Consider the following 26,416-nt stretch of genomic DNA (forward strand, 5'->3'; position numbering starts at 1 on the left):
AGAGACTCATATCTGATTCTTGTTTACATCAGGGTCCTCATCAGAGTCCCCCCTTACATCAGGAGGGTCAGATAAAGTCTATATAGTTTGAAGACCCCTTCCCTAGACCAAAATGAGCATTTATCCATTGCAGTGCGGTGGAGCCCCACCGCAAGGATAGCTATGGATTTTACTCAGAGTTCAGCTTTAAAGGAAGTGGAAAAATAAGGGCTACTGGCAGGATTAAAAGGTAGTAGAATTATCATGAAAGGAGAAAAATAAAACATGTTAGTGATAGACTGCAGCAGATAGGTCTTTTTTTGCCAGTAGGTCCACTTTAAGTATCATGGCAGCTTTATGAATCCGTACCTCTGGTTTATTTCATACCATGTTAGGTAAGAAAAATATTAAGCAATAGTATAGCCTTTGATTTAGGAATATGATCTAGTTGTATTGTATGAAAGGCAGAAGGACTTGAATAGGTTTAGATTAAACATGAAAGAAAAGATGCAATGAAAGGGAAAGAAGGAAGATAGGACAAGAGGAAGAGACTGTCATATGAAGTAATTGGTTTCTGCAGTCGAGGTCCAGTAGGAAGTAAATGGCACCCATTGTCCTGCACTGGCTGAACAAGAACCAATGTCGTGAAGAGATGATGGTGTCAAATCAAGAGAAACGCTTGCTTGACATTTGTTTCCAATGTTTCTCATCGGAGACTGAATATAAACCTAATTTATGTTATTTTATGTACAAAGTGACACATGTTTAAATAAACACTTCCATTTCGCAGTAACACTATATTTTGTTTGATTCCATTATCTGCTCATTACTTACCAAGTCATCTGGATTTTTTCCCATGACCAATTTAATGTCCACGCTATGAGGAAAAAAACAGATTCATGCGTTTTGTGTAAACACTAAGCTTCAGTAAATTGTATTCAATTGTAGCATGGTTTGTAAATGTCAATGTATCTGGCCCAGTCTACTCAACATTTTAAATATCCTTTTATTTCTTTTGAAATTTTCTATGAGCAAATGTTAATGTTCTAGTCCAATTTAAATAACTTTTATAACATTGCAAAATGATAAACTTTGCAAATAACTGAATTCAAAAGAATATTGCAAAGTGTCAGGAGCAAACGCTGTTGTTTTATTTATCAATTTTATTAATTTTCTTAAAACTCACCATCGAAAACTACCAGGCCTTCCAAAAGAATACTTTACCAAAACAAAAGGTTTATTTTAAGAATTGAACATAGTCCAAGATAAAAAAAACTATATGGTTAAAAGTTAAAAGTCTGTATCATCTAGTAAAAAGGGACTAAGCCTTCTAGACCATCTGTGGACTCAACACTCTGTTATACATATCTTTATCCAATAACAACACTGGACTGCCTGTGAGGAATGCTATATGTGATGATAATGAAGGAGTTAAAATAAGCTCAAAGTAAACTGATCACTTTCAAAATATCCATGGATGCTGTGCCTGGCCTCTGAGTGCTTTCCTCCCATCTCAGCACTTATAGGGGCGAGCAGTCTGAAGCAGTGAAGCTTGCAAAGGAGAAACTATACGAGAGAGCCGGGAGGTGCGGGCTGTGCTCTCCTTTCCTGTCAGTGGAGCAATCCTCCATAAAGCAGATGACACAGGATTGCACTTACATCAACATGCTCAGTGTTTGCTTCATTCTCTGCTAGGAGAAGTAATTGGGGGGTACGTGCTGAAAGTAGGAGGGAGGTTTGGGGGTATTTGTGCTGGCCGGGATTTTATGAGATTGGGGAAATTTCTGTTAGGGGGGATTTGGAGGGAATTTGTACTAGGAGCAGGGATTGAGGGGGGTGGGGTGTTGTGCTAGGAGAGGGGATGCGGGTGGTTGTACTTGGAGGGAGGATTGGGGGGGGGGATTTGTTCTAGGAGGGGAGATTGGGGGATTTTCCAGGAGGGGGAAATTGGGGGGGGGGAAATGTTGTAAGGAGGGTGATTTGGGGGAGGGGATTTGTGCTAGGAGAGGGGATTGGGGGGGGAATTAAAGCTAGGAGGGGGGGATTTAGGAAAGAGGAAGCAGAGGGGGTGAAGTAGAACTACAGATTAAATGATTCAATGAATTTCCTCAGTGCCGTGGTATTATATTGAGAACTAGAACTGACAGCCGCTAATGCTGTTGGAACTTGCAGTTCATTCATTAATAGAGCACTATTTTTAAAAAGTGACAGCTAGTATGGGGAACTTCTCCCCGTACCTCTGTCACAGGGAGATGGGGGATCGGGCAACGGCTGCAGCATTGGGAACATGTTACATATTCCAACCTAAAACTGGGTGGAACATGTAACATGTTCCCAAAGGTGAACTTATCCTTTAAAAAGGTTTTGCCTGATCTGTGGTTTCGGCAGAGTCCAGTTCAGTGCAGCATAGGTCCAAATCTGGAGTATCAAAGTCGATTTAGCATTTGTTAGTTTGCATTTGTGCATAGTTGCTATGGAAAATTGAGAGATACAGCTTCCAATTGCAGAAGCCTTTTGTTTACTTTCTAAAGGGTATGTAAGAATATGACATCACCAATCAAAGGTTCTGAGGGGTGGCAGGTAGGAATGTTTAACCGTTATGATATTTTCTGCATGCCCTTCCGGTTGGCAAATTTCTAAATGCATCCGTGTTTTCATATGAGTACATTACCATCTGATAACCAATAATTTGTTGCACAGAACAAAATTACTGATTAATAGAGATTAAACATGATATAGATTTGATACAGACTCTTAGGAGATGGAATGTGTTTAGCTGGCCTCCTGCACCACGTAGGGGTTTTTGGTCTTGATGATTCTCTTACACTTTCAGGTGGATGCTTTTTAGTAATGTGTTTTTATTATGTCTTATTTTCTTATCATAAATGGGTTTCGAGAGGTGGGGTTTGAAAGAGAGAGCGCGTTTTCAAGGCCAAGTGAGCCAAATCTGAATATATAGTTCTCCTAAATAATTTTACAACAACTATATAAAAGTGTCTGATTTTCCAGGCAACAATAAGTGCTGGTATGATAGCCATTAGCCTCTAAAGGACAGCTAATCAAAGGTTCTGTTTATCAGTACTCTGGCTTGCCAGATATCCTGCTAATGAATTGAACAACATGCAATTAGTTATTCAAGAATACCAGACTAGGGGAATGTTTGATGACTATTTTACCATAGGGCTAACAGATCCTAACTAAACAGAATTTTTGATGGCTTGCTCTGTGTCCTGGCTCACTGTTCACTCCTTGATTTCTGTAATCAGTTTGGGGATCATCAGATCTCATTATTGTCACAATGATAATCTAAGATGAGGCTGTATATTATAAAGTGCTAAACTTTCAATAAAACCATAAAGTGCAGCAGAAGTAATATTGATCGAAATTTATTTATTTATTTATCGGGTTTATATAGCGCCAAAGGGTTTGCTCAGCACTGTACAATAGAGGGGGGGACAATACATGAAACAGTACAGTAACATCAAACAGCACACAAGGGGAAAGAGGGCCCTACTCTTTCGAGCTTACAATCTAGGAGGGAGGGGGTAGAGGTACAGGAGGAAATGGCTGTGGGGGATGGAGTGGTAGGAGGAGGGAAGGGCAGCGGCTGTTAGGTGAGGGTGGGGTAGGCTTCCCTGAAGAGGTGGGTTTTCAAGGAGCGCCTGAAGATGAGGAGGGAAGGTAACAGTCTGATGGATTGGGGTAGTGAGTTCCAGAGGATGGGGGAGGACCTGGAGAAGTCTTGCAGTCGTGCGTGGGAGGAGGAGACCAGGGAGCAAGACAGAAGGAGGTCCTGTGAAGAGCGAAGGGTACGGGTAGGGTGGTACCTGGGAATCAGGTCGGTGAGGTAGTTAGGGGCAGTGTTGTGAATGGCCTTATAGGTCAGAGTGAGCAGTTTGAATTTAATGCGTTGGGCAATGGGGAGCCAGTGGAGGTAGAGGCAGAGGGGGGTGGCAGAGGTGGAGCGGCTGGTGAGGTGGATGAGTCTGGCAGCTGAGTTCAGGATGGTCTGAAGCGGGGAGAGTTTGCACTGGGGTAGGCCGGTGAGGAGGGAGTTGCAGTAGTCAAGGCGTGAGATAATCAGGGAGTGTACGAGTAGTTTAGTGGTGTCTGGGGTAAGGGAGGAGCGTATCTTGGCGATGTTCCGGAGGTGGAGCCTGCATGTGTTTGTAAGTGATTTGACATGAGGTTGAAAGTAAAGGTTTGAGTCCAGAATGACGCCAAGGACCTTGGCTTGCTGGGCGGGATTGATGGTGGTGTTGTTGGTAGTGTTGGAAAGGATGGGGGGGGGGCGCGGGAAGGGGGAAAGACGAGAAGCTCGGTTTTGGAGAGGTTGAGCTTGAGGAAATGGAGCGACATCCAGTCAGAGATGTCGTTTAGGAGGTGAGTGATGCGGGCGGAGAATGTGGGGGTGAGGTGAGGGGTGGATAGGTAGATTTGAGTATCATCAGCGTAGAGGTGGTAGTTAAAGCCATGGGAGTGTATGAGTCTGCCAAGGGAGGAGGTGTAGATGGAGAAGAGAAGGGGTCCAAGGACAGAGCCCTGGGGGACCCCAACAGAGAGGGGGAGGGAAGAGGAGGTGGCACCGTTGTAGGAAACGCTGAAGGAGCGTTGGGATATATAGGACGAGAACCAGGAGAGAGCGGTGTCTCTGATGCCAAGGGAGAGTAGTTTATTAAGGAGGAGGGGGTGGTCGACTGTGTCAAAGGCCGCAGAGAGGTCTAGGAGAAGGAGGACAGAGTAGTCGCCTTTGGCGGTTAGTAGATCGTTGGTGATTTTGAGGATGGCAGTTTCGGTGGAGTGTAGGGGACGGAAGCCGGACTGTAGTGGGTCAAGGAGGTTGCTGTCAGTTAGGTGGGCGCTTAGGCGATCGTAGACCAAGCGCTCAAGGAGCTTGGAAGTGAGTGGCAGCAGGGAAATTGGTCTGAGGTTGTTGAGGTCAGTGGGGTCCAGGGAGGGCTTTTTGAGTATGGGGGTGATGTGCGCATGTTTTAGGGGGGAGGGGAAGACGCCAGTAGAGAGGGAGAGATTGAAGATGTGGGTAAGGGAGCGGATGAGGGAAGAGGGGGGTGACTGGAGGAGTTGAGAGGGGATAGGGTCCAGGGGGCAGGTAGTGAGGCGGGCTTCTGAGAAGACTCTGGTGACTTCCTCAGTGGTAGTAGGGCTGAAGGAGTGCAGTGATGGGGGGGTTACGGTAGGCAGGGCCTTGGGTGTGGTGGGGGGCAGTGCCGTTGCGAGATCAGAGGAGGGGAGAGATGAGGGGGTGATGGAAGGGGGGAGGCTAGATGGGGAGGTAGATTGCAAGTTGACTATGTCCTTGCGGATTGCGTCAATCTTGTTGTGGAAATGAGTGGCAATCTCGTGGGCGGTAAGTGAGGTACTGAGTGGAGGAGGGGGGGGGGGAGAGAGCAGGGAGTTGAAGGTGGAGAAGAGTCGGCGAGGGCAGGTGGAGAGGGTGTTGATCAGGTCAACGAAGTAGGCCTGTTTGGCGGCGTGGAGGGAGGAGGTGTAGGTGAGGAAGGCAGATTTGTAGAGGGAAAATGCATGAGGGGACCTGGTTTTGCGCTATAGTCTCTCCAGCGCACGACTGCGACGTTTGAGGCATTTAGTATGGTCGTTCTGCCATGGTTGGAGCGGTCTGGGTTTGATGTTGCGTGTGGTTAGGGGTGCCAGAGAGTCTAGGGTAGCTGATAGTGAGTCGTTGTACGCGGTGGTGGCTAGGTCAGGACATGACAGTGGAAGGATGCTGTCGTGTAAGCGGTCGGCAGCCGAGTGGAGGGGGGCCGGGTGCAGGTTGCGGAGGTTGCGGCTGGTGATGGTTTGGCGCACTGGGGGGGGGAGTTAGGGGAAGGGGAGATGGAGAACGTGAGGAGGTGGTCATGAAATCATGAAATGCTAATACTGAAAACATTTGCAGAATGTCTACAGCTTAATAAAAAAAAACACATATTTGCAATTTCAGATTGGTTTAACTCTCTAAACTTAGCAATAGTCACACTTTTTCCAAACAAGGATGGCCATGACTATGCAAATACACAGATTAAATTGTTTAGCATAATTTAGCAATTTTGCTTAATTTTTGAGAGTTAGCAGTTACCTGCCCAACATTCTTTGAACACTTGAAATTCAAAGCCCAAACACTCAGCTGCCCATACAATCCTCACACTGCAATCTAACCACTAAGGCAGGAAAGTAAATGTCCCTATTTGCAATAATGGCTAATAATACTTTTACATTACACCTGTGATGGAAAGCCTGTTAAGCTGATTGGGTGATTGCATCAGAGAACTGCTTCCTCGCCACTGGGCCACAGAACCAAGGTATTGTACCTGGGCATTGGACCCAAGAACTATACGGCACTAGCTCAGGTGCAACTGAAATTACTTTATTGAACAGAAATACCAATTTATATATTTTTTTTAATATACACTTTAGAAATAGGGGCAGTCCAAACATGAACAATAAAAACAAATATTATACATTAGGATAAACATCCAGCAATGGTTTGGTAACAAGGTAAAGTGGACATAATACTAATTGCACCTCTAGGAGGACTAGCAGACAGACAGAAACAATAGGTGACTCAATTAACAATGGAAATGTACACCAAGGAGACACACAATGGTAGAAAGACCGTAAACACATAACACCTTAATAAACAGATTAGCGCAAGAGTCCTCAGTATTAGGTTGTTTCGAGCTGATTATATCAACATCTTCTTAGAGTCTCTGAGTAAAGGAAAGGGGGGGGGGGTTGAAGCAGTCAATGCTGGTTTGGGCACGGAGACCCCAAATCTGTGTTCTGGTCCTCCAGTTGTCAGAATGTGTGTTTTGCAGAGACGTTAACTTGAATCTGAAGTAAACTACTCCAAATAATACCGCCCCAGACACACACCTCCCAAAGAATAGAGCCCCCTCAGATGCCAGGGCCCATAGTCAGTAGGCAAGAGGCTAGCCTGCAGTCCCATCCAAAAGCCCCTGTCTCACCCGGGTCTGTCACAATGCCTAACAGAAGTGTCTTAAAGGGAATAAATTCTTAGTCTACTTGCTGTATTATAATGCAATAGTTGTGAAGCGCTACACATGCAAATGTGAGTCAATGGATGTAATAAATCTACAATGCTGTAAAGTTGCATAAATCCACCAAAGGGAACAATAACACATACTTATACGACATAGTAAATGCTAAAACAGGTGCTTAAAAAATCATGCTCAAAAAAGTGCTGAAGTGTAACCAGGTCAGTCAATCACTGACCTGGAACAAGATGACCCTCATAGGGTAAGGTTGATTAGACAATAAATGCAACACACTCTAATTTAAAGTGACAAGTGCTCTGCCTGTAAACATAATAGGTAAAAACATCTATCAATAAAATGTCCACAATAAAGTGCAATAACTGGTGCATAAAAGTTGATGTGCAAAAAACAGTGATGGTGCTTCAATTGTTCACTCCAAACATGATTGGTGCTTGTGTGACACACGTGTGTATCACAATCCAAAAGTGGCTAGAGTGCCTCCTTAAAGCGACCCCTAAGGGCCACAACACTTTAAGCAATCAATCCTCCACACCACTGGAAATCTCAGATACTGGGCTTCTGCAGTTCCACTCAGCCTCCACTGCCAGGTCACTTATCCCCTCAGATGGTATTCACAACATCAGGAATGTCATAAGGCCATAAAGAGGTAGACAAAGAGAGCCTCCATCAGAGCTCTGATGAAGAAATGACCCCCTTCGAAACGCGTCAGCCGTACTCTGAGAATCTACCCCTATGATGTGACTCGCACAGGCTTCACACTTCTAAAGTTCCTTTGAGGACTTATATGCTTGATTTACTTTGTTGTTTGTGAGTATTATTCTGAAGTTAATAAAATTATGGTTTACTGAGGTAATGCGCAAGGTTGGTGCGCTTTCTTTATGTTTTACTTTTCCTCTTTATTGGTGCTCAGTGGTGCCCACCTTAAGTGTACCGGGTATTCAGAGCAGCATTTGCTAACTTCAGAAAAGCTGCACAGGTCCCATGCCACTTAATTTTAACTCCTGGGTCCCTACAGAGTGATTTTTAACTGCACTATGCAGGCTTTGTCAGACCAGATATCTATCTACCCATTGCTTCCTGCATTCAATATACCAAGTCACTCTGATGGTGTGACAGGTTTTGTTAGCCTCATGTGCCTGCCAATGGAAACTTGTCCAGTGCACTGTGCATGTAGAGGATGCCATCATTTCCTGACTACGACTCTAAAGTGCCAACCTCTTACATTCCTTGCCTAACACCCAGTCATGTACCAAGAAGGGAAAACTTTTATATTGTTGTGTCAAGGCCTCTCCATGTACTAGGCTGCATGTACTCTGTGTGCACAACCATGTGGTAGAGGAGTACCTTTACTCCTTAACCCATTCTTGCCCAGCATAAGTTGGTCTCCTCAGACTCACTGAGGCACTTTGCACACAGGATCTTCTCATGAGTGCGAATACAGAAGAATCCTCGGAAGGCCATGTGGCCTGGCTCAACCAGCACCACTCAGTAGCCCATTTCATAACTTTCCTAAGGTTAGGAGAAGGAACAGTACACACAAAAACATTTTAACTCTTTACTGAGTTGCAGTTTATTTCCAATTAATGTATCATTTTAGTCAACCCAGTGGTGAAACCAAATTCCTTAGTTGCAAATAGATACAGAACAGGAGAGATGAAAGCCAAGTTGAGGAGCAGTCCATACCTTTAGGTTTTTGCCTATATCCAAAGCATAAAGGATTTGGAATAGCCCAATTAGTCCTGCACCTCTCCTTCCTTGCTTCCCCCCTAAGGGGAAGCTTCCAGAGGCTAGGGGTTCAAAGATTACATCTTTCAAGCCTTGATCCTTGCACTTCTTCTCATGACTAACTCCCCAGGCTTGTTCCCACCAAACTATTTATACAGAGCTCTCTTCCCAAGATATCTCACACAGACAGGGCTGGCATATCCTCACTATCTTTGGTACACCCAACTCATTACTCTGGAGACCTCTAGGCACTTATGCTGCCTATTCTTTGCTACAGTTTAGATGTAAATAATGCTTAGCAGATTTATTGTGTAGGAATAATAAATCTAATGGGACCTAAATCTTTCATATTATTTTTGTTAAAGTAATACCAGCTTATATGCAATAGATAGTACTCCTACAATTATGGCTTTACCTATAAAACTGGCAAAAGGAATGATGGACATAATAAAGATCTTCTCTGTTTTAGATTTTTGCATGGACATGTATGTTTCCACTGCCTGTCCATACACTAGTAAACAGCTTATGAATGATCAGCTGGGAATGTTTGGATTGATATGAAGGGGCTCAACAGGCTGAAATTGACCTTCTAATATGGGTACCTTTACACTTTCGATGGCAGTATAATTTCTGCTTTCAGATCCAGATCTATCAGGTGGTTGTATGTGTTTCCAGCAGAGAATAGGTCAAAATTGGTCCTCAAGCATCCGGTAAAATGATTATGAATGGAACTGGCTGTGTAGATACAGGTGAAGACATCAAAGATAACAGGGAAAGCAAACAGGGCTTGAGAGTTTCTTTTATTTCAATCAGCTTGATGGAGAGGCATCTGAAATAAATTGAATAAGATAAACTCAGTATGGAGACAGAAATAAATGTAAATGACGTATGACTAAGAGATAACAGGGGTATAAAACTTAAGCTAAGAGACAGAGGTTCAGAAAGACTGCTGTGAAAAGAGTGGGCACTCACGTCTTGTTACACAATCACAATGGAATCAGAAGAATACAGAAAGAGAGGTAAGTCTCCTGGACCCTTATGCATGTTGCCACATGGTAAATCACTTTTTAAATTCAGTTGTTTGTAACCCATTTAGGGTATATTTTTATTGCATGTTTTATATGATGCACACAAAAATAATACAGTATTAAAACATAAATAACAGCAATCTGCGCTCACACGACTTCTAATCAAACATCACAACTCTTAAAATAAATCCACATCAGCAGAATAGATACATTAAAAGTAACATATGGTCCATTAATTTTTGAATTACAAAAAATTAAAAACAAGCTTTTAGAGATAGATCCACAGTGTAACGTAAGATGAAATAAAGCAACCACTATGACAGTGTGGAGAACAACCTTTCTCCTAAACAATTCATTGATTTACTTTCACCAATATGCAGGATCATCGTAGATAGATTCATAGTATTTTTTTAACTGTGTTCCATTGTGCTTGGCATTTTCTTAAGCTCACATAGAATTTCAGATAGGATGAGTGCCACAGGTGACCATTTTTTAAAATTTTAGGTTGTGAAATTAGCAGCATGCGTTGGCAAGCATTGAATGCAGCTGCTCAAAATGTAAAGCTGTAATATGTACACAGCATACAAAGAACGTGCACAAATTAATAATGGACTAAATTATAAATCAGTAGACACTAATAATCTTTAACAAAGTGGACTAGTAATTTCGGTCTTTTCAATAACCTAAATACATATTATTGCTAATATTTGTCCCCAGCACTTCATATCATTCAAAACTAAATACAGCCCTTAAAAACACAGAGCTTGTGAAAAATGTAACATGTTACTGCCATGTATACAAATGTTTTAGCATTTATTATAGGTAGTATAATAATAATACTAATAATAATAAATAAGCAGATAATAGGAAGACTTCCTAACAGCAGAAGTCAATATATTGTAGTGAAATGAACAATTAAATAAAATGTAAAAGGTAGCACATATTATAAATCAATATAACTATGAGAGATGGGATGTCTGTGCTGTGTATACTGGAGGAATATTTAAGGGCAATGCTTTTTCTCCCAAAGACATGGGATGCCACGCATATAAGATGTATGTCTGTCTGACAGTTAGACATTAAGCAGCTTCCATAACGCGTCTTTTACTATGTTTTATACATGTACCTAGGTAAAGAGTTGGTTGATTACATCTGCCATTATCTCACTACTGTGAGGGAAAGACGTGTAAACCCAGATGTTCAGCCTGGTTATATGAGAGCCCTGCTGCCCGACAGTGCCCCGTTGGAGTCCGAGAGCTGGGACAACATTTTCAGGGACATTGAGAAAATCATCATGCCTGGGGTAACGTAGATTGATAAAGAACTAAGTATGTTGAAATACATCCTACAACAATTACATTACATACCCTTACTGAAGAAAACATTGATATCATCAAATGTCAGAATGGTTGAAAAATGTTTTGATTGTTTGTCCATTCTGTTTTTGCATCGCAGACCACAAGAATATTTCTGATCAGTTGAATGCAAATAAATGCAGGGTATTTGCTGAAATGCAAGCATGGGAAATATGAAAGGATAACCGCAAACACACCCAAAGCTATGAAAATACATGAATGATACACAGTTCACACTATATTTGTTTATTTATTATAGGTACTTATATAGCGCCATCAATTTAGGCACCACTTTACATATACATAGTATATTCACATCAGTCCCTGCCCTTGAGGAGCTTAAAACCTAATGCCCCTAACTCACATTCACATATACTATGACTAATTTAGACAGAAGCCAGTTAACCCCTTCCCGCCGGCGCCTCCCGGCCCTTTAAGATTTTCAGACGCCGGGAGGCGGGGCGTGGTTTAGGGATCACATGATCGGGAAAGGTAGGTCCCGATTGAAAGAGCAGACCGGGACCTTTCCGTGAGTACCGCACATGTGGGCTGGGAGCACGCAGGGCGCGCGCTCTCAGCAGATATGTTTTTTCTTCCATGAATGCAAATGTGCGGCCGCTCAACGTCTAGGCCCAGACGCCGGGAGGCCGCACATTTGTGTGCGGCCGGCGTAAAGGGGTTAACCTACCAACATGTCTATATTGTGTTTTACTTATCAGAACATCATCATGTCTTTTGTCAGTCTAAGCTTAAAGGGATTTTACGATGGTTCTGTACATTTCTTGTTTATCCCTATGCCTGCCTGTCCAGACCTTTCCCGGTAGACAGGCAGCCATCATCAGTGTGCCTTCCCTGATCAAGTTATCTGCTCTGTGTGACAATCATTTAGTCACAAAGTCTGCCCTGGGTGACAGTCTGACCTTTGTGACAACCATGTAGTCGGATTATCTGCCCGGTGTGACAATCACTTAGCACATAGTCTGCCCTGTGTGATAATAATTTTATTTAGTTGTGTTGCTGTCAGCTTTGTGTAATGTAATTTTTCACTGTCAGACTTGATTACTTGGCAAGTATAATTTTTAACATCAAGCTTGATCACCTTGCAAGTATAATTTCAACGTTGAACCTGAGGGTTTTTTTTTTTTTACTGCACAAATGTAAGAAAAACAGTGTTCAGGAGGCAAGTATGTATTATTATTCTTATACAGGATTTCTCTAGAGCCAACAGTTTGCGCAGCACTTTACAATACAATTCAGTACAGAAGGAATAGGAGGGCCCTACTCGTGGAGCTTACAATCTAAAGGGAGGGGGAAATGGTACAAAAGGTAATAGCTGCAGGGGATGATCTAATGGCGGTGACTCAAGTATGGCTTTTTAGGTGGAGGTAGAGTAGGCTTTCCTGAATAAATTATTTTTCAAGGATAACCTAGAGATAGACAGGGTAGGAGCTCACCGGATATACTGGGGTAGGGAGTTCCAGAGGATGGGAGAGATTCTGGAAAAGTCCTGTAGGCAAGCATGGGAGGAGGTGACAAAGAAGCTATAGAGAAAGATGTCTTGGGAAAAGCGAAGAAGACGATTTGGGAGATATCTGCAGATAAGGTTGGTGATATAGCTGGGGGCAATAGTGTGGATGGCTTTATACATTGTGGCTAGTATTTTGAATTTTAAACATTGGGCTAGTGGAAGCTAGTGAAGAAATTGGCAGAGAGGGGCAGTAGTCATGGATCGATTAGTAAGGTGTATAAGCCTGGCAGCAGCATTCACAATAGAATGAAGGGGGATAGCCTGTGTAAAGGTAAGCCAGTGAGGAGGGAGTTGCAGTAGTCAAGGTGGGATATAACCAAGGAGTGAATAGGCTGTTTTGTGGTGTTGTTAGTCAGGAAGGGGCGAATTCTGGAAATGTTGCAGAAATTGAGGCAGCAATATTTAGCCAGTAACTGGATGTGGGGTCCAAAGGAGAGGTCAGAGTCTAGGATTACTCCTAGCACCATGGCATATGTGGAGGGACCAATGGTTGTGCTGTTGATCTCAGTGGCAATGTCATGGAAGAGGGGGGGAATCGGAGGAGGAAAAATTACAAGCTCAGTTTTAGAAAGATTGAGTTCGAGAAAGTGGTGTGGCATCCATAATGATATGTCCCTCAGTAAATTTGTGATACGTGAAGAGATCAAGCGGGTCAGTTGGGGAGTAGAAAGGTAGATCTGGGTGTCGTCGGTTTAGAGGTAGTACTGGAAGCCATGGAAGGTTATCAATTGGCCCAGGGAAGAGGTGTACAGCGAGAATAGGAGGGGCCCAAGGACAGAGCCTTGAGGTACCCCAACAGAAAGATTAAGGGGAGTGGAGGAGATGGTGCTGTATGTGACACTGAAAGTGTGTTGAGATAGGTAAGAGGAGAACCACGAAAGGGCAGAGTCCCAGAGGCCAAGGGAGTGGAGTTTATTGAGGATTTGCTGGTGGTTAACTGTGTCAAAGGCAACAGAAAGGTCTAAGAGTATGAGTATAGAGTAATGGCTGTTGGTTTGAGCAGTAAAGATATCTCAGATTTTTAATTCTAATTCCAACAGTGAACCAGCAGAAAACAGTGACATGTTAACAGTCAGCTCTGGTTCTGAAGAAGAAGCAATCCCTGCAAAAACAGCCAGACATACTAAGTTACCAAGCTGCAGTAGTGTGGTTCATCCAAGCAAAATGTATAAGAAAAGCACCAGCAGTGCAGAGCAGCAACACCAGCCACAAATGATGGACCAACAGTGTCCTAAAGAGTCCATGCTAGTGCTCCTGATGGCTTTGGAATTTCTTTGTGGGTAGCTCCCAACTTTAAACTACATTGACCGTTTTTTACTCAAAACTTGTGGTGCAATGCAACCAAATCAGAAGGGCTTTACACAAACTCTTGTGAATACAAAAAGGGAGCATTTGCAAGTCTGGAAAGCCAGGAATCCCATCATTAAAATTCAAGGATAAAAATGATGTTTATATCCTCTTTACCATCCACAAGAGGACCATAGTGCCAGGGTAAATGAACTGTGCTGAGATACAAAAAAAAAAAAACACACTGCATCCAAGAGTCCATTCTACACATAGGAAGAGTAGATTTCAATTACCAGATGAGGAAGTCCCACCTGGGAGCTCATAGATCAAGGCACTGATATATATATATATATATATATATATATAAGAGACTTTGATCTACATCTATTTTTGTCAGTTGGCCATGTTCAATTTGTAAATCATTTACAAATCTACAGGAAATTCTGGCTCCTTCCCGATACATGGAAAACATTATAACATTGTCATCAGACAGACTATAAGCCTCCAAATCTTTTGGAGGCTGCAGTGAGTAGACTACATGGGAGACACTTGCCAGGTCTCATTCCTACCAAACCATTGGGACAACCCAAAAGAGATGTGTTGCATGCAGAAAAAAGGAATTCAGCATGGCGCATGGGGGTAGATTTACTAAAACTGGAGAGTGCAAAATCTGATGCAACTTCTAACTTCAGCTTGTTCAATTAAGTTTTGACAGTAAAACCTGGAAGCTGATTGGTTTCTATGCAGAGCTGCACCAGATTTTGCACTCTCCAGTTTTAGTAAATCAACCCCATGACATTATTGTCCCAACTGTCTCACAAAACCTGGTATCTGCATAAATGAATATTATCATACTTGACGGCAATATTAGTCCTCCAGTTTAGTACTACGAATTAGTAAGCTTTGTTTGAGAAAGAACTTGTTAAAATGACATTTTTGTGCTCAAAAAAGTATGATTGTTCACAGAGCTCAGCAAGTCATTCCAGTAATGATTAAACCCTTAAACAACTTAGTTTGGAACTTCAAGAGTCTCAAGGCAACCATGCCTTCTTTGCTGTCTTTTTTGCTAGCCTATAGTTCTCTGTGATTTCGTTCCTATGTATTGACATTTTATTTGTAAGATTACAGGAAGAATCATGATCTCTACATGTCTTTGCCTATTTTTCTCAATCTAGTGATAATTTTGACATGCTGTTTTCACATAAGATAACTGCTGCTTATGCATTTTTCCTCATATGGTCAGTTTATATTGCTAAGGTTTGTAACATGTTTACTTTAGCCTTCCATTAGTGGGGCAAGAACAGTTTAATATGTCTCAATGAGAATGTTATAATCCATACTATTGGCACAATCAAATGTTGAATGACTGTAAAATTTAAGCTGATTTTTAGTCCATCGCAGTGTGTACCTGGTAAACACAGTATACATTCTCTCTGAGCAAATGGCATGGGGTTGATTTACTAAAGGCAAAAAGGCTGTTCACTTCTAAGGGAGGTTGCACAGTACAAGGAAATGTTCCCTAGAGCTTAGTGAATGGGGTAAAATTTCACTTTGCAAAGAGTTCCCAATCACATGTAAGGAAAATTTAAAAAAACAGTATTTTTGCTTGCACATGATTGGATGATTGTTAGCTTCACTTCACTCTGCAGAAAATTTCCTTGTAAAATTCCACTTTCCTTGCAAACTGAACCTTTAGTAAATAAACCCAAATGGGTTTCTGTTGGTATATTGGCCTCATTCAATGTTCCATCTATTAATTAGTCTCCATTATTTGTTCCTGTAGGTTGTCCATTGGCAGAGTCCTCATATGCATGCTTATTTCCCAGCACTAACATCTTGGCCTTCCTTGTTAGGAGACATGTTAGCAGATGCCATAAACTGCTTAGGATTTACATGGGTAAGTTGTGCCTATTCTGTCCACCACAACACAAACTCAGATCAATTAATATGCTTGTCCTGACACAGTGTTGACTTGATTTTTTTGCAGCCTACGACTATCAGTTATTCATTATTATGATCTGTAAAAATAAAGCCTTGAAGTGAATGTCAGTGTACTAACTTGTTTGGCTAATTCATGGGTGTGCTTAGGTTTCTGTTTTTTTTTTTTTAATTATTATTATTGTGAGGGTTTGTGGGTCCAAACTACTATTATTACTTCCAATACTACTTTTGTTGCTGCTACAACTGTTAGTGAAAGACAGACATACCAAGTTTGTGATTTACTGCTATGCTGCAGTGTAAATGTTTACTTAAAGCGGAGCTCCACCTAAAAGGGGACGTTCCGCTTTAAAGACTGATCCCCCACTCCCCATTAAGGATTGTCGCCTTTGGGGGGCAGGGGGGAAGCGGGTACCCGAATTTGACAGGTACATGTTCCCACTTCCGCTCCAATTGCCTAGGCAATCGGAAGTGGAAGGTGTCCTCCCTTCCTCCCTCCCCGTAGTCGATTGGGACACGTGACAGGTCCTAGAAGACTACAGGACCATTCAGGAAGCGCAGCGCTACTCACGCATGCGCAGTGGGCACCCGACTGTGAAGCCACAAGCTGTCACAGCCGGATGCCCACACTGAAGATGCCGGCGCCCAGGGAGAGAAGACAGCCGGTAAAACAGGCTGCAGGGGACATACCACAGGACCGAAGGACAGGTGAGTGTGTGTTTTTTAAAAGTCAGCAGCTACAGTTTTTGTAGCTGCTGACTTTTATTTTTTGACAGCGTGAGTGGAACTCTGCTTTAAATATGCTTTTATTAGTTGCAGGGCAGTAACTTGGTGCTCCAGAAGTAGCATAAAGTACCGAAATCAGACTACCAAATTTGTTGTGAAGATCTTTCTATAAATATGCACATTTGGTTCAACTGGACATGCATGGGCATAACTATAGAAAAAAGAAGGGAAAACACAAAATAAACTTCAACACAACCATCATTTCTGCCCTTAGATCAGTTGGCCAGGGATACAGAAGTAGCATAGTTCCAGCAAACATATAGAATCGGGTGATAATCATCTTATTTCTGGGGTACGTGCTTACATAGGGGTTTATTTGCTGAAAGCAAGGGAATTTTCCCGAGAGCTTAGTGAATGTGGTGCTTGTATGTGATTGTGTGATTGAATTCAGCAGAGCTTCACCTAATTCACCAAGCTCTGGGGAAAGTTTCCTTGCAAAATGAACAGTTTATTTGCCTGTAGGAAATCAACAACATTGTCTATCTTACCTATTATTCAGTGCCAGCAATGATACAAAGTGAGGCTCATTGGGGCAGGAAAGGGAGGTCCTTAGACTAGCTTCAGGCTGATAAGGTACAATCATTTCAGATCAATATATTTGTAGATATATACAAGTAAATAAATAAAATATCTTTCTAATCTGGCTCCCCTTTCATTTCTGTGTTATACTCACTAAAAATAGTTGTGGGATCATTACAATTTACGGCTTGCTTTTTATCCTGAAATCTTAAATTGGATTTCCAGTGTTATGAAAGGCTTTCAACGCCGCTGCATCATCGGCCATAAATAAAAACGGGTGTAATGTAATGTGTGAAGATTAAGAGGTGAGAGTGTGAGAGAAAATGTGTATGGAAAGTGTAACATGCAGGTACACTAAATATCCAATGAAACTGAGAAAACATGAAAGGAACAAAATAGGAAGAAATAAAAGAAATGTCTTTGTGGATTAACAGTATAATAAATACAAAAAGGTATGTGATTTTTTTTCTTCCTATACCCCATGATCAGGCCTCCAGCCCAGCATGTACAGAGTTAGAAATGAATGTGATGGATTGGTTGGCAAAAATGCTGGGCCTTCCTTGCCATTTTCTACACCATTATCCAGAGAGCAAAGGAGGAGGAGTGCTGCAAGTAAGTTCTATCTAAATGCATGTACTTTTACATAATCAGACATCATCATGGGACAGTTTTACTGTGATAATTATTATTTTTATTATACAGGATGTATATAGCACCAACAGTTTGAGCAGCGCTTTTTAATGTAAGGGCAGTTACAATACAATTGAATACGTGAGGAATAAGAGGGCCCTGCTCGTTAGAGCTTACAATCTAAAAGGGGAGGGCCAAGTGATACAAAAGGTAATACCTGTGGGGGATGAGCTGATGGATAAAATAAATATACAGTTGTTGGGTGGAGGCAGGATAGGCTTCTGTTGAGAGAAAAGTTTTTTTGGGATCGCCTAAAGAAGGACAGAGTAGGAGATAGTCAGACAGATTGGGGTAGAGAATTCCATAGGATGAGAGAGGCTTGGGAGAAGTCCTGCAGGCGAGCATGGGAGAACGTGACAAGGGAACTAGAGAGCAAGAGGTCTTGGGAGGAACAAAACAAACAATTTTGTTGGCATTTTGTGACTAGGTTAGTGATGTAGCTGGGGGTTGTGAATGGCTTTGTAAGTTGTTAGTATTTTGAATTTGATTCGTTGGGTGAGTGGCAGAAAGGGGTGGCAGACACTGAATAGTTGGTAAGGTGGATCAGCCTAGCAGCGGCATTCATGATGGACTGGAGGGGGGATAACCTATGTAAAGGTAAGCCAATGAGGAGGCAGTTGCAGTAGTCAAGGCAAGAGATAACATGGCAGTGAATTAGGAGCTTTGTGGTGTCATTGGTTAGGAAGGGGCATATTTTTGGAGATGTTGCAGAGGTTGAGACGGCAAGCTTTGGACATTGATTGGATGTGGGGCCGAAAGGAGAGTTCAGAGTCCAGGTTTACACCTAGTACCCTGGCAAGCGAGGACGGGTTGATGGTTGTGCCATTGATCTTGACAGAGAAGTCAGGGGAAAGGGGCAGGGGGGGAGGAAATATTAACCTCCCTGGCGGTATTCCCGAGCAGGGGCGGACTGACAACTCATGGGGCCCCTGGGCAATAGGGGATCATGTGGCCCCTGTGTCCTTGCCCACACTCAAAGCACACCCAAAAAAAGCCTATAAAATAGACCAGCTAGAATACAGCGATAGTAAATTAGAACCACTTGCAGAATTGAGTGCTAATGATTCCTGGGGAAATTCGTCATCAGACACTGAAAACGATTCTGCAACTGAGCTCAGTGATGTGCGAACTTGGTGCTCTATATCAAATTTCAGTGTTTTTGGTTTGATTATATTATTGAATTAAATTTATTATTATATTATTATTTTTTATGATTATTTATTATATTGTAATTTATGATTTCGTGTTTCAAATTTTATCATACCCGGGATGTTTACTAGACTCTTGTTCGGACAGATTTCAGTGAGTTATTCCTAAAAATTACAGGCCTACAATAAAAAAACCAACATATTTCCATGCAAAAAAATGTACCGCTTTCAGCACAGAAATATGGACATAATCATACCGCTAGGGAGGTTAAGAGCTCTGTTTTGGATAGATTGAGTTTGAGGAAGTGGTGTGACATCCAGACTGATCTGTTGGTCAGTAAGTTAGTGATGCATGAGGAGACTGATGTTGTGAGCTAAGGGGCAGAGAGATAGATTTGGGTGTCATCAGCATAGAAATGATAATGAAAGCCATGAGAGGCTATCAGCTGACCCAGGGAGGAGGTGTAGATAGAGAATAGGACAGGTCCAAGAACAGAATCTTGGGGGACCCCAATGGAGACAGGAAGAGGAGAGGAGGAAATAGAATTGTGAGTGACACTGAAGGTGCGGTGGGATAGGTAGGATGAGAACCAACGAAAAGCACAGTCACGGAGACCAGGAGAGTAAAGTTTTCTGAGGAGGAGGGGGTGGTCAACCATACCAAAGGCAGCCTAAAGGTCCAGAAGAAGGAGTACAGAATAGTGTCCATTGGTTTTAACTGTTAGTAAATTGTTTGTGAGTTTTAGGCAAGCAGTTTCTGTGGAATGTTGAGGGTGAAATCCAGACTGAAGGGGATCAAGAAGGTTATTCTTAATGAGGTGGTCACAAATGAGGTTGTAGACCAGGTGTTCAAGGAGTTTGGAGGAAAAGAGGAGCAAGGAGATAAGGTGTAGGTTCTTTAAGATTGGTGGGGTCCAAGGAAGGCTTTTTAAGTTTGGGGGTAACTAGTGCATGTTTTAGAGTGTTGGGGAGCCAGAAGAGAGGTAGAGATTGAAGATGTGAGTTAGAGAGTGTATGTAGGATAGAGCCAGAGGGTGACCGCAGTATTTGAGAGGGAATAGGGTCCAAGGGCCAGGTGGTTAGATGAGCATTAGAGAAAAGCTTAGCACCCTCGTCTATACTAGCAGAGTTAAATAAAGGAAGTGTTGAGTGTACCTGTGGACATGGGTTGTTAAGTGGGGGTGTTATCTGTAGAGTGGAGATTTCATCACAAATTGTATCAATCTTTTTTTTTACGTGATTGGCGAACTCTTGGGAAGTGAGTGAGTTAGTGGGTGGAGGACGAAGTATAGCATTAAAGGGAGAGAAGAGTTGGCAGCGACTGGATGAGAAGGTGTTAATGAGAAGGATAAAATAGGTCTGCTTGGCAGTGTGGAGGCTAGAATTGTATTTTTGGAGGACTGTTTTATATTGGTTGAAATCTTTGTGAGACTTAGTCTAACGCCACAGATACTCCAGAGCGCGGCTGTATTTTTTGAGACTTCTGGTATCTGTGATATAGGTATTTTATTTTTCATGCCAGTGAATGCATGTTAGAATACAACAAGCATCAGATTTATAATTATAACGTATTGTATTGATAAGTAGAATACTGCCTAACATACAAATTACCAGCTCATAGTCACTATGTAGATTATGCACAGAGAATAAAGTAGATTTACAGAAAACATAAAAATGAAGTAAAAAATTTGCATGAACCACTCTTTGTCATTATCTATTGAAACTCATCTCATATTTTACACAAGTCCTGTATAAAATATGAAAGTAGTAATTAGTAATGACCATCTAAATCACTGCTACACAATTATAAACAAAACTAAGGGAATCATTAATAAAGCAGTGTTGTCCTTTATCAATGACCTTTCCTCTTTGCTTGCTTCATGACCCTGAAGCAAGCCCAGTGCCATTCCATTTTGTAAATGAACAGTAGTGTCAAAGTCATGTGACTGGCCTCTTTTGATCCAACACTTCAGTGGACACCACAGGCACCACACAACCATCTGCAATTTTTGAATGACTCATGTAAAATACAGACAGTGTCCGATCCCCGATATAAATAGAGTTCTAAGTGTACAGTATATAATGTTGCAAAGGAAGGAAATGGCAATTCTGTGCATATTGTTGACAAGTTGAATCACATCTTGACTTCCTATATTTCTCAGAGACTCCAGAATTTCACGAGTATTTGCCATAGCCATTACAGTCCAGATGATGGTCTCACATTCTACCTATAGATTCTCCATGATGCAGTATAGTCAATAGATAATGACAACTATGTTATAGCCTTGTGGGAAGAAGCAGAGACACAAGAAGCTGTAGGGACATCTCACAGTCAGCTAGAGATGGAAGAAACCAAGGATGTGGCCCTATGTGGCTAAATGTACAATGGCCTGTGTAAATGGGCCTTGGGCTTTATTTTGATAGCTCACAATTTAATATCAGTTTGAGACACTGAGATCATTTAAAATTTTACATTTGGTCTGCAGTTGCCCTCCTCTTTTTGACCTGTATTTCATCTACTTCAAGTGAGTTTTGCATTCCTGCCGACTTGGAAAAGCTAAACCCATTTGAAGCAAACCCATTTCAAGAATTAAAGTGATTCTAAAGGCTTAAATGCTTTTTTCTAAAAATAACAAACATGTCTATACTTACCTGCTCTCTGCAGTGGTTTTGCACAAAGCAGCCTGGATCCTCCTCTTCTCGGGTCCCCTGCAGGCTCTTCTGGCCTCTCCCTCCTGTCGGGTGCCACAACAGCAAGCAGCTTGCTACGGGGGCACCCGCTGCTCCGTGTGTCCATTCACTCCCCTCTCTCGTCTCATTGGTTCACTGGCTGTGATTGACAGCATTGTGAGCCAATGGCTCCTGCGGTTGTCTCAGCCAAATTAGAAGAGGGAGTGCCGGGATAGACGAGACTCCAGTGCACATCGCTGGATCGAGAGGGGGCTTAAGTGAGTATTAGGGGGGCTGGGGGGGATGCTGCACAGAGGTTTTTTACCTTCATGCATAGAATGCATGAAGGTAAATAACCTTGAGCCTTTATAACCACTTTAACACAGTCCCTAAATGTGTTCCGTATTCTGTTATGCCGCATCTGTGTTCTTTTATACTGAAACAATTCTGTTCTTTTTCAGAGCACTGTAAGTGAATCAACACTGATAGCTTTATTGGCTGCCAGGAAGGATAAAATCATACAAATGAAAATCTCTGAGCCTGATTCTGATGACTCAAGCCTGAACTCCCGGCTCATTGCATATGCATCTAATCAGGTAATATGTTTAAAGCTAGAAAGCTTGCCAAGATAGTTCCAAATCAGTTCCCTAACAGCCAGCTATATCTCTGGAATAAAGTCCACCATACACAGGTAGAGTTTATTACACAGGTTGTTCTTGTGTGATGATAACCTCACTCTAAATGGAAAACAAAACTATCAGCAGATGTCAGAAGACCTGTTTTCATGTCACTAACTGGGATAAATGGTATTTTTCCCAGTTATTCTTTTTATCTCAGCTGATAACGTAAGGAAGAACGTAAGGCATAATTCAGCATTTATATTATCCATCTCATAGATCAGTGCTCTCCAAACTTTCTTAACAAAGGGCAAGTTTACTGTCGTTTAGACTTTATGGGGGACTGGACTGTGCCCAGTGGGAGTAAACCATGCCCCATCTTTGGTATTAGGGGAAGAAATACTGCCCTGTTCTTGGTGTCAGTGGGAGGAATAGTGCCTGATTGTTATTGTTATTGTCAGTGGAGAGAATTATGTCCCATTGTTGGTGTTCCGTGGGAGGAAGAATGCCTCAAGAGCCAGATAAAGGCAAGTAAAGAGCCGCATCTGGCCCCCAGGCCACAGTTTGGAGACCACTGTCATAGACTATAAGTGGGAGATCACCTGACCATATATACATAGTATGTAAAAGCTCATATAAGGCTCTGATCAATTGTTTCTGGACATTCAGACTACCCTGTGTAGACCTATTTATAATATTGAGGAAATTCAGGCATGCCTTTTGCAATACAGCAGGTCAAAGAGTAAAGATAAGCAGTGACAAACAATCAGAAATATTCTAAATGGCCTGACTGCAGTAAACCAGAATATGCACTTTATATACTTTCCCTTTTGTACTGCTCCTTTGTCATTTGTTATTGCATTGCTGCCAACTTCTGCCAAAGTTGCCTATCACAATGCCAGAAAAAAGGTCAGCACTGGCAAGGCACAGTCAGTAACAATGATGACTACCTCCATCTCTGTAAAAACTTGTGTTTAAAGTGTACCTGTCACTTAAGCACTCTTAAAGTGGAAGTAAAGGTTTTTTTGTTTGTTTTTTAAGTTGTACTTACAGGTAAGCAGGGCTGGTGCTAGACTAGTTTGCACGTTAGGCAACACCAATTACTTGCGACCTTCCCCCCCCCAAAAAATGTTTTTTTAAAAAAACAGTTGAAAATATTAAATCAACACAACATGAAACTGCTGAATTTAATTTGTAAAAATATGTGCCATAAGATGCCACCAGCACCAATATTAAAGACAAAATATAAATATTAACCAAATATAAATTAACTGTATTAACCAATCAGACACAGAAAAAAAAAAGAAACAGAGTTACAAAACTCCAAAGTGATCAGTAGCCACCAGCCGGTTTGTAGTAAGGGACAGAGTCTCAGAGGAACACTGGAAGGAGAGGCAACTCAGCTGCTACACTGGCACAGACACTCAGCATCTTCTTCTGTCCTTTCTTCCTTCCCTCTGCCGCCCCTCCCTTCAGCTGAAGGATTACTCATGACATGGTGGTGTCCCACACAATCAATCAGAATCCAATTAACTTACCCCGACCATTGTCCGCCCCCTCCTCCTCCTGTCATCATCATGACCTGCCATCCTCCTAGGCTTGGATCACCTCTCATGACTCTTGCCGGGGTGTGAAGTCCAGGCTGCGATTCTCAATGAGGATAGGCGGCCTCCCAGCACTATAGGGGTTAACCCTGCAACCAGAGCGCACCCCTGCCTATTGATTGGCTCCAGCTGTGTAGAAGGTGCAGCCAGCACTGGACATGTCCCATTCAGTCACTAGCCTGCTCCCTGTTTAAGCTGGAGGATCGTGTGTGTACCAGAGATGTACGGATCAATCCCCCAATCAGAGACTGCTGACCGTCTGGGGTCCTGGACTAATGTCATCACTTCCCATCCTAGGGGGAGTCGACACTTCACTGCCTCATTGAATACTGTCATGCACATATATATATATATATACACTAAATGGTCATGTGTGTGGACAGGCTGTGAGACAATTGTGCAGAGTACAGATACATCATTCCCTGTGTATGATAAGAGGGGGACTCTGCAGTGAAATGAGGACTTCACTAGAGGTCCATAGGCCACACAAAGAGAGTGGCGGCCTGTGCTGCGCCCAGGTGCCCCTAGATGGCAGTGTGCCCTAGGCGGCTGCCTAGTTTGCCTAGTGGAAGCACCAGCCCTGCAGGTAAGCCTAGAATAAGGTTTATCTGTAGGTACAGTAAATATCGCCTAAACTTGCACTGTTTTGGAGATGTTAACACGGCTGCAATTGGTAACGTCACCGGCGCATGCACTCTGAAATGGACGGCAAACTTGTGCTGTCCCTTCAGAGCTCTGTGCTGTGGATGTAACTCCCACTCATCATCGTGGCTCAGCCAGTCAGACGGCAGGAGCAAGTGTACCCAGAAGGAAGATCGGTGAAGATGGAAGCCCTTTCAGCGGTGCAAGAGCAACAAAACATCCATCTCTTCCCAGTTATATCCAAAACCTAAAATAAACCATTCTGGGCCTCAAGTCTGCTTTAACAGTATGGCTATGATTTCACAAAATAACTCGTTGGTTGCTTTCTCAGGCTCATTCTTCAGTGGAAAAAGCTGGCTTAATTTCTCTGGTAAAAGTCCGGTTCTTGCCAGTAGATGAAAACTTCTCTCTTCGTGGAGAAACATTGCAGGCTGCAGTGGAAGAAGATCGAAAACGAGGGCTTGTTCCTGTCTTTGTGAGTTTCTCTAATATCTTCTATAAAAAGTGGTTTAAGTAGGTGTTTCTTCTTTGTTAAGGTGACTGACTGTTTAAAGGAGCTACTGTGACATCTTTGCAAAATCTATAATCAGAACAACTGATTTACGGGAATATTAATAGATTTTCAAAAAGGGATTACATTTTTATGCATCTTTATTTTTTGTATCATCATCTGCCCTGCATTGATTTAGTGCAATATTCTTGATCTTGAACTCTCACACCCAAAAAATTAGCTTAAAATGTGGTTAATTTGGCGACACCCACGTGGCAGAAAAATATATTTTAAAAATATTCTTCCTAAATATTTTGGCCGTATTCAATATATTTCAAATATATATTTAAAAATGTTATATATATATATATATATATATATATATATATATATATATTATACTGTATGTTGAAATGCATTTTTTATATATTAAAAAATATATGAAAAATATTTTTAAAAATACATTTTCAAATACAGTTGTGTCCAAAATTATTCAACCCCCAATGCTGTAAAGGGGTTTAGGGACTATAGTGTACATTTGGAATTGTATTCAGAATCAAATCCTACAAGGACGTTGTAACTACCCAAATGCAACTAAAATGACATCAATTGTTTATGTAATACAGTAGTAAATGGTTCTTATGTGGTTTCTTCATTGCCACAATTATTCAACCCCTTAAAGACTACCACTCTGAAGAACAGAGGTTCATACAGGTGCTTTCCATCAGGTATTGAAAACACCTGTGGATGTCACCGAGCAGCAATCAAGCATAATAAGCACCAATTAGGCAGCTTTAAAATGACTGTGATACTCAGCTCCTTCTAGACATTTACTGGTGTGGTTACAAACATGGTGAAGGCAAGAGAATGGTCCAGGAAGACAAGAGAAGAGGTGATTTCTCTTCACAGGAAGGGCAATGGCTATAAGAAGATTGCAAAGATGTTAAACATACCAAGAGACACCTTAGGAAGCATCATTCGCAAATTCAAGGCAAAGGGCACTGTTGAAACGCTACCTGGTCGTGGCAGAAAGAAGATGCTGACTTCGACTGCTGTGCGCTACCTGAAGCGTAGAGTGGAGAGAAGTCCCCGTGTGACTGCTGAGGAACTGAGAAAAGATTTGTCAGATGTGGGTACAGAAGTTTCAGCCCAGACAATAAGACGCACACTGCGTAATGAAGGCCTCCGTGCCAGAACTCCCAGGCGTACCCCCTTGCTGTCTCCAAAGAATAAGAAGAGTCGACTGCAGTATGCCAAAAGCCATGTGGACAAACCACAAAAGTTGTGGGATAGTGTTCTGTGGACTGATGAAACAAAATTAGAACTGTTTGGGCCCATGGATCAACGCTATGTTTGGAGGAGGAAGAACAAGG

At 42.1% G+C, this 26,416-nt stretch overlaps 1 protein-coding gene across 1 annotated transcript in view; it reads left to right on the top strand.

Annotated features, from left to right (window-relative positions):
- Window positions 1-9,717: 9,717 nt before the first annotated feature.
- HDC (histidine decarboxylase) overlaps window positions 9,718-26,416 on the top strand; it is a 35,360-nt gene continuing 18,661 nt past the window's right edge. Inside the window, exons 1-6 of the mRNA XM_089685701.1 lie at window positions 9,718-9,760; window positions 10,900-11,072; window positions 15,723-15,836; window positions 17,672-17,794; window positions 22,152-22,286; window positions 24,885-25,028. Of these exons, the coding sequence (XP_089541827.1) occupies window positions 9,733-9,760; window positions 10,900-11,072; window positions 15,723-15,836; window positions 17,672-17,794; window positions 22,152-22,286; window positions 24,885-25,028 (717 nt within the window). The 5' untranslated portion in view covers window positions 9,718-9,732. The remainder of the gene's footprint in view (window positions 9,761-10,899; window positions 11,073-15,722; window positions 15,837-17,671; window positions 17,795-22,151; window positions 22,287-24,884; window positions 25,029-26,416) is intronic.

This window comes from Staurois parvus, unplaced genomic scaffold, assembly GCF_062004578.1.
Source record: "Staurois parvus isolate SC_StPar_1 unplaced genomic scaffold, SC_StPar_1.0 ptg000381l, whole genome shotgun sequence".
Taxonomy (NCBI): domain Eukaryota; kingdom Metazoa; phylum Chordata; class Amphibia; order Anura; family Ranidae; genus Staurois; species Staurois parvus.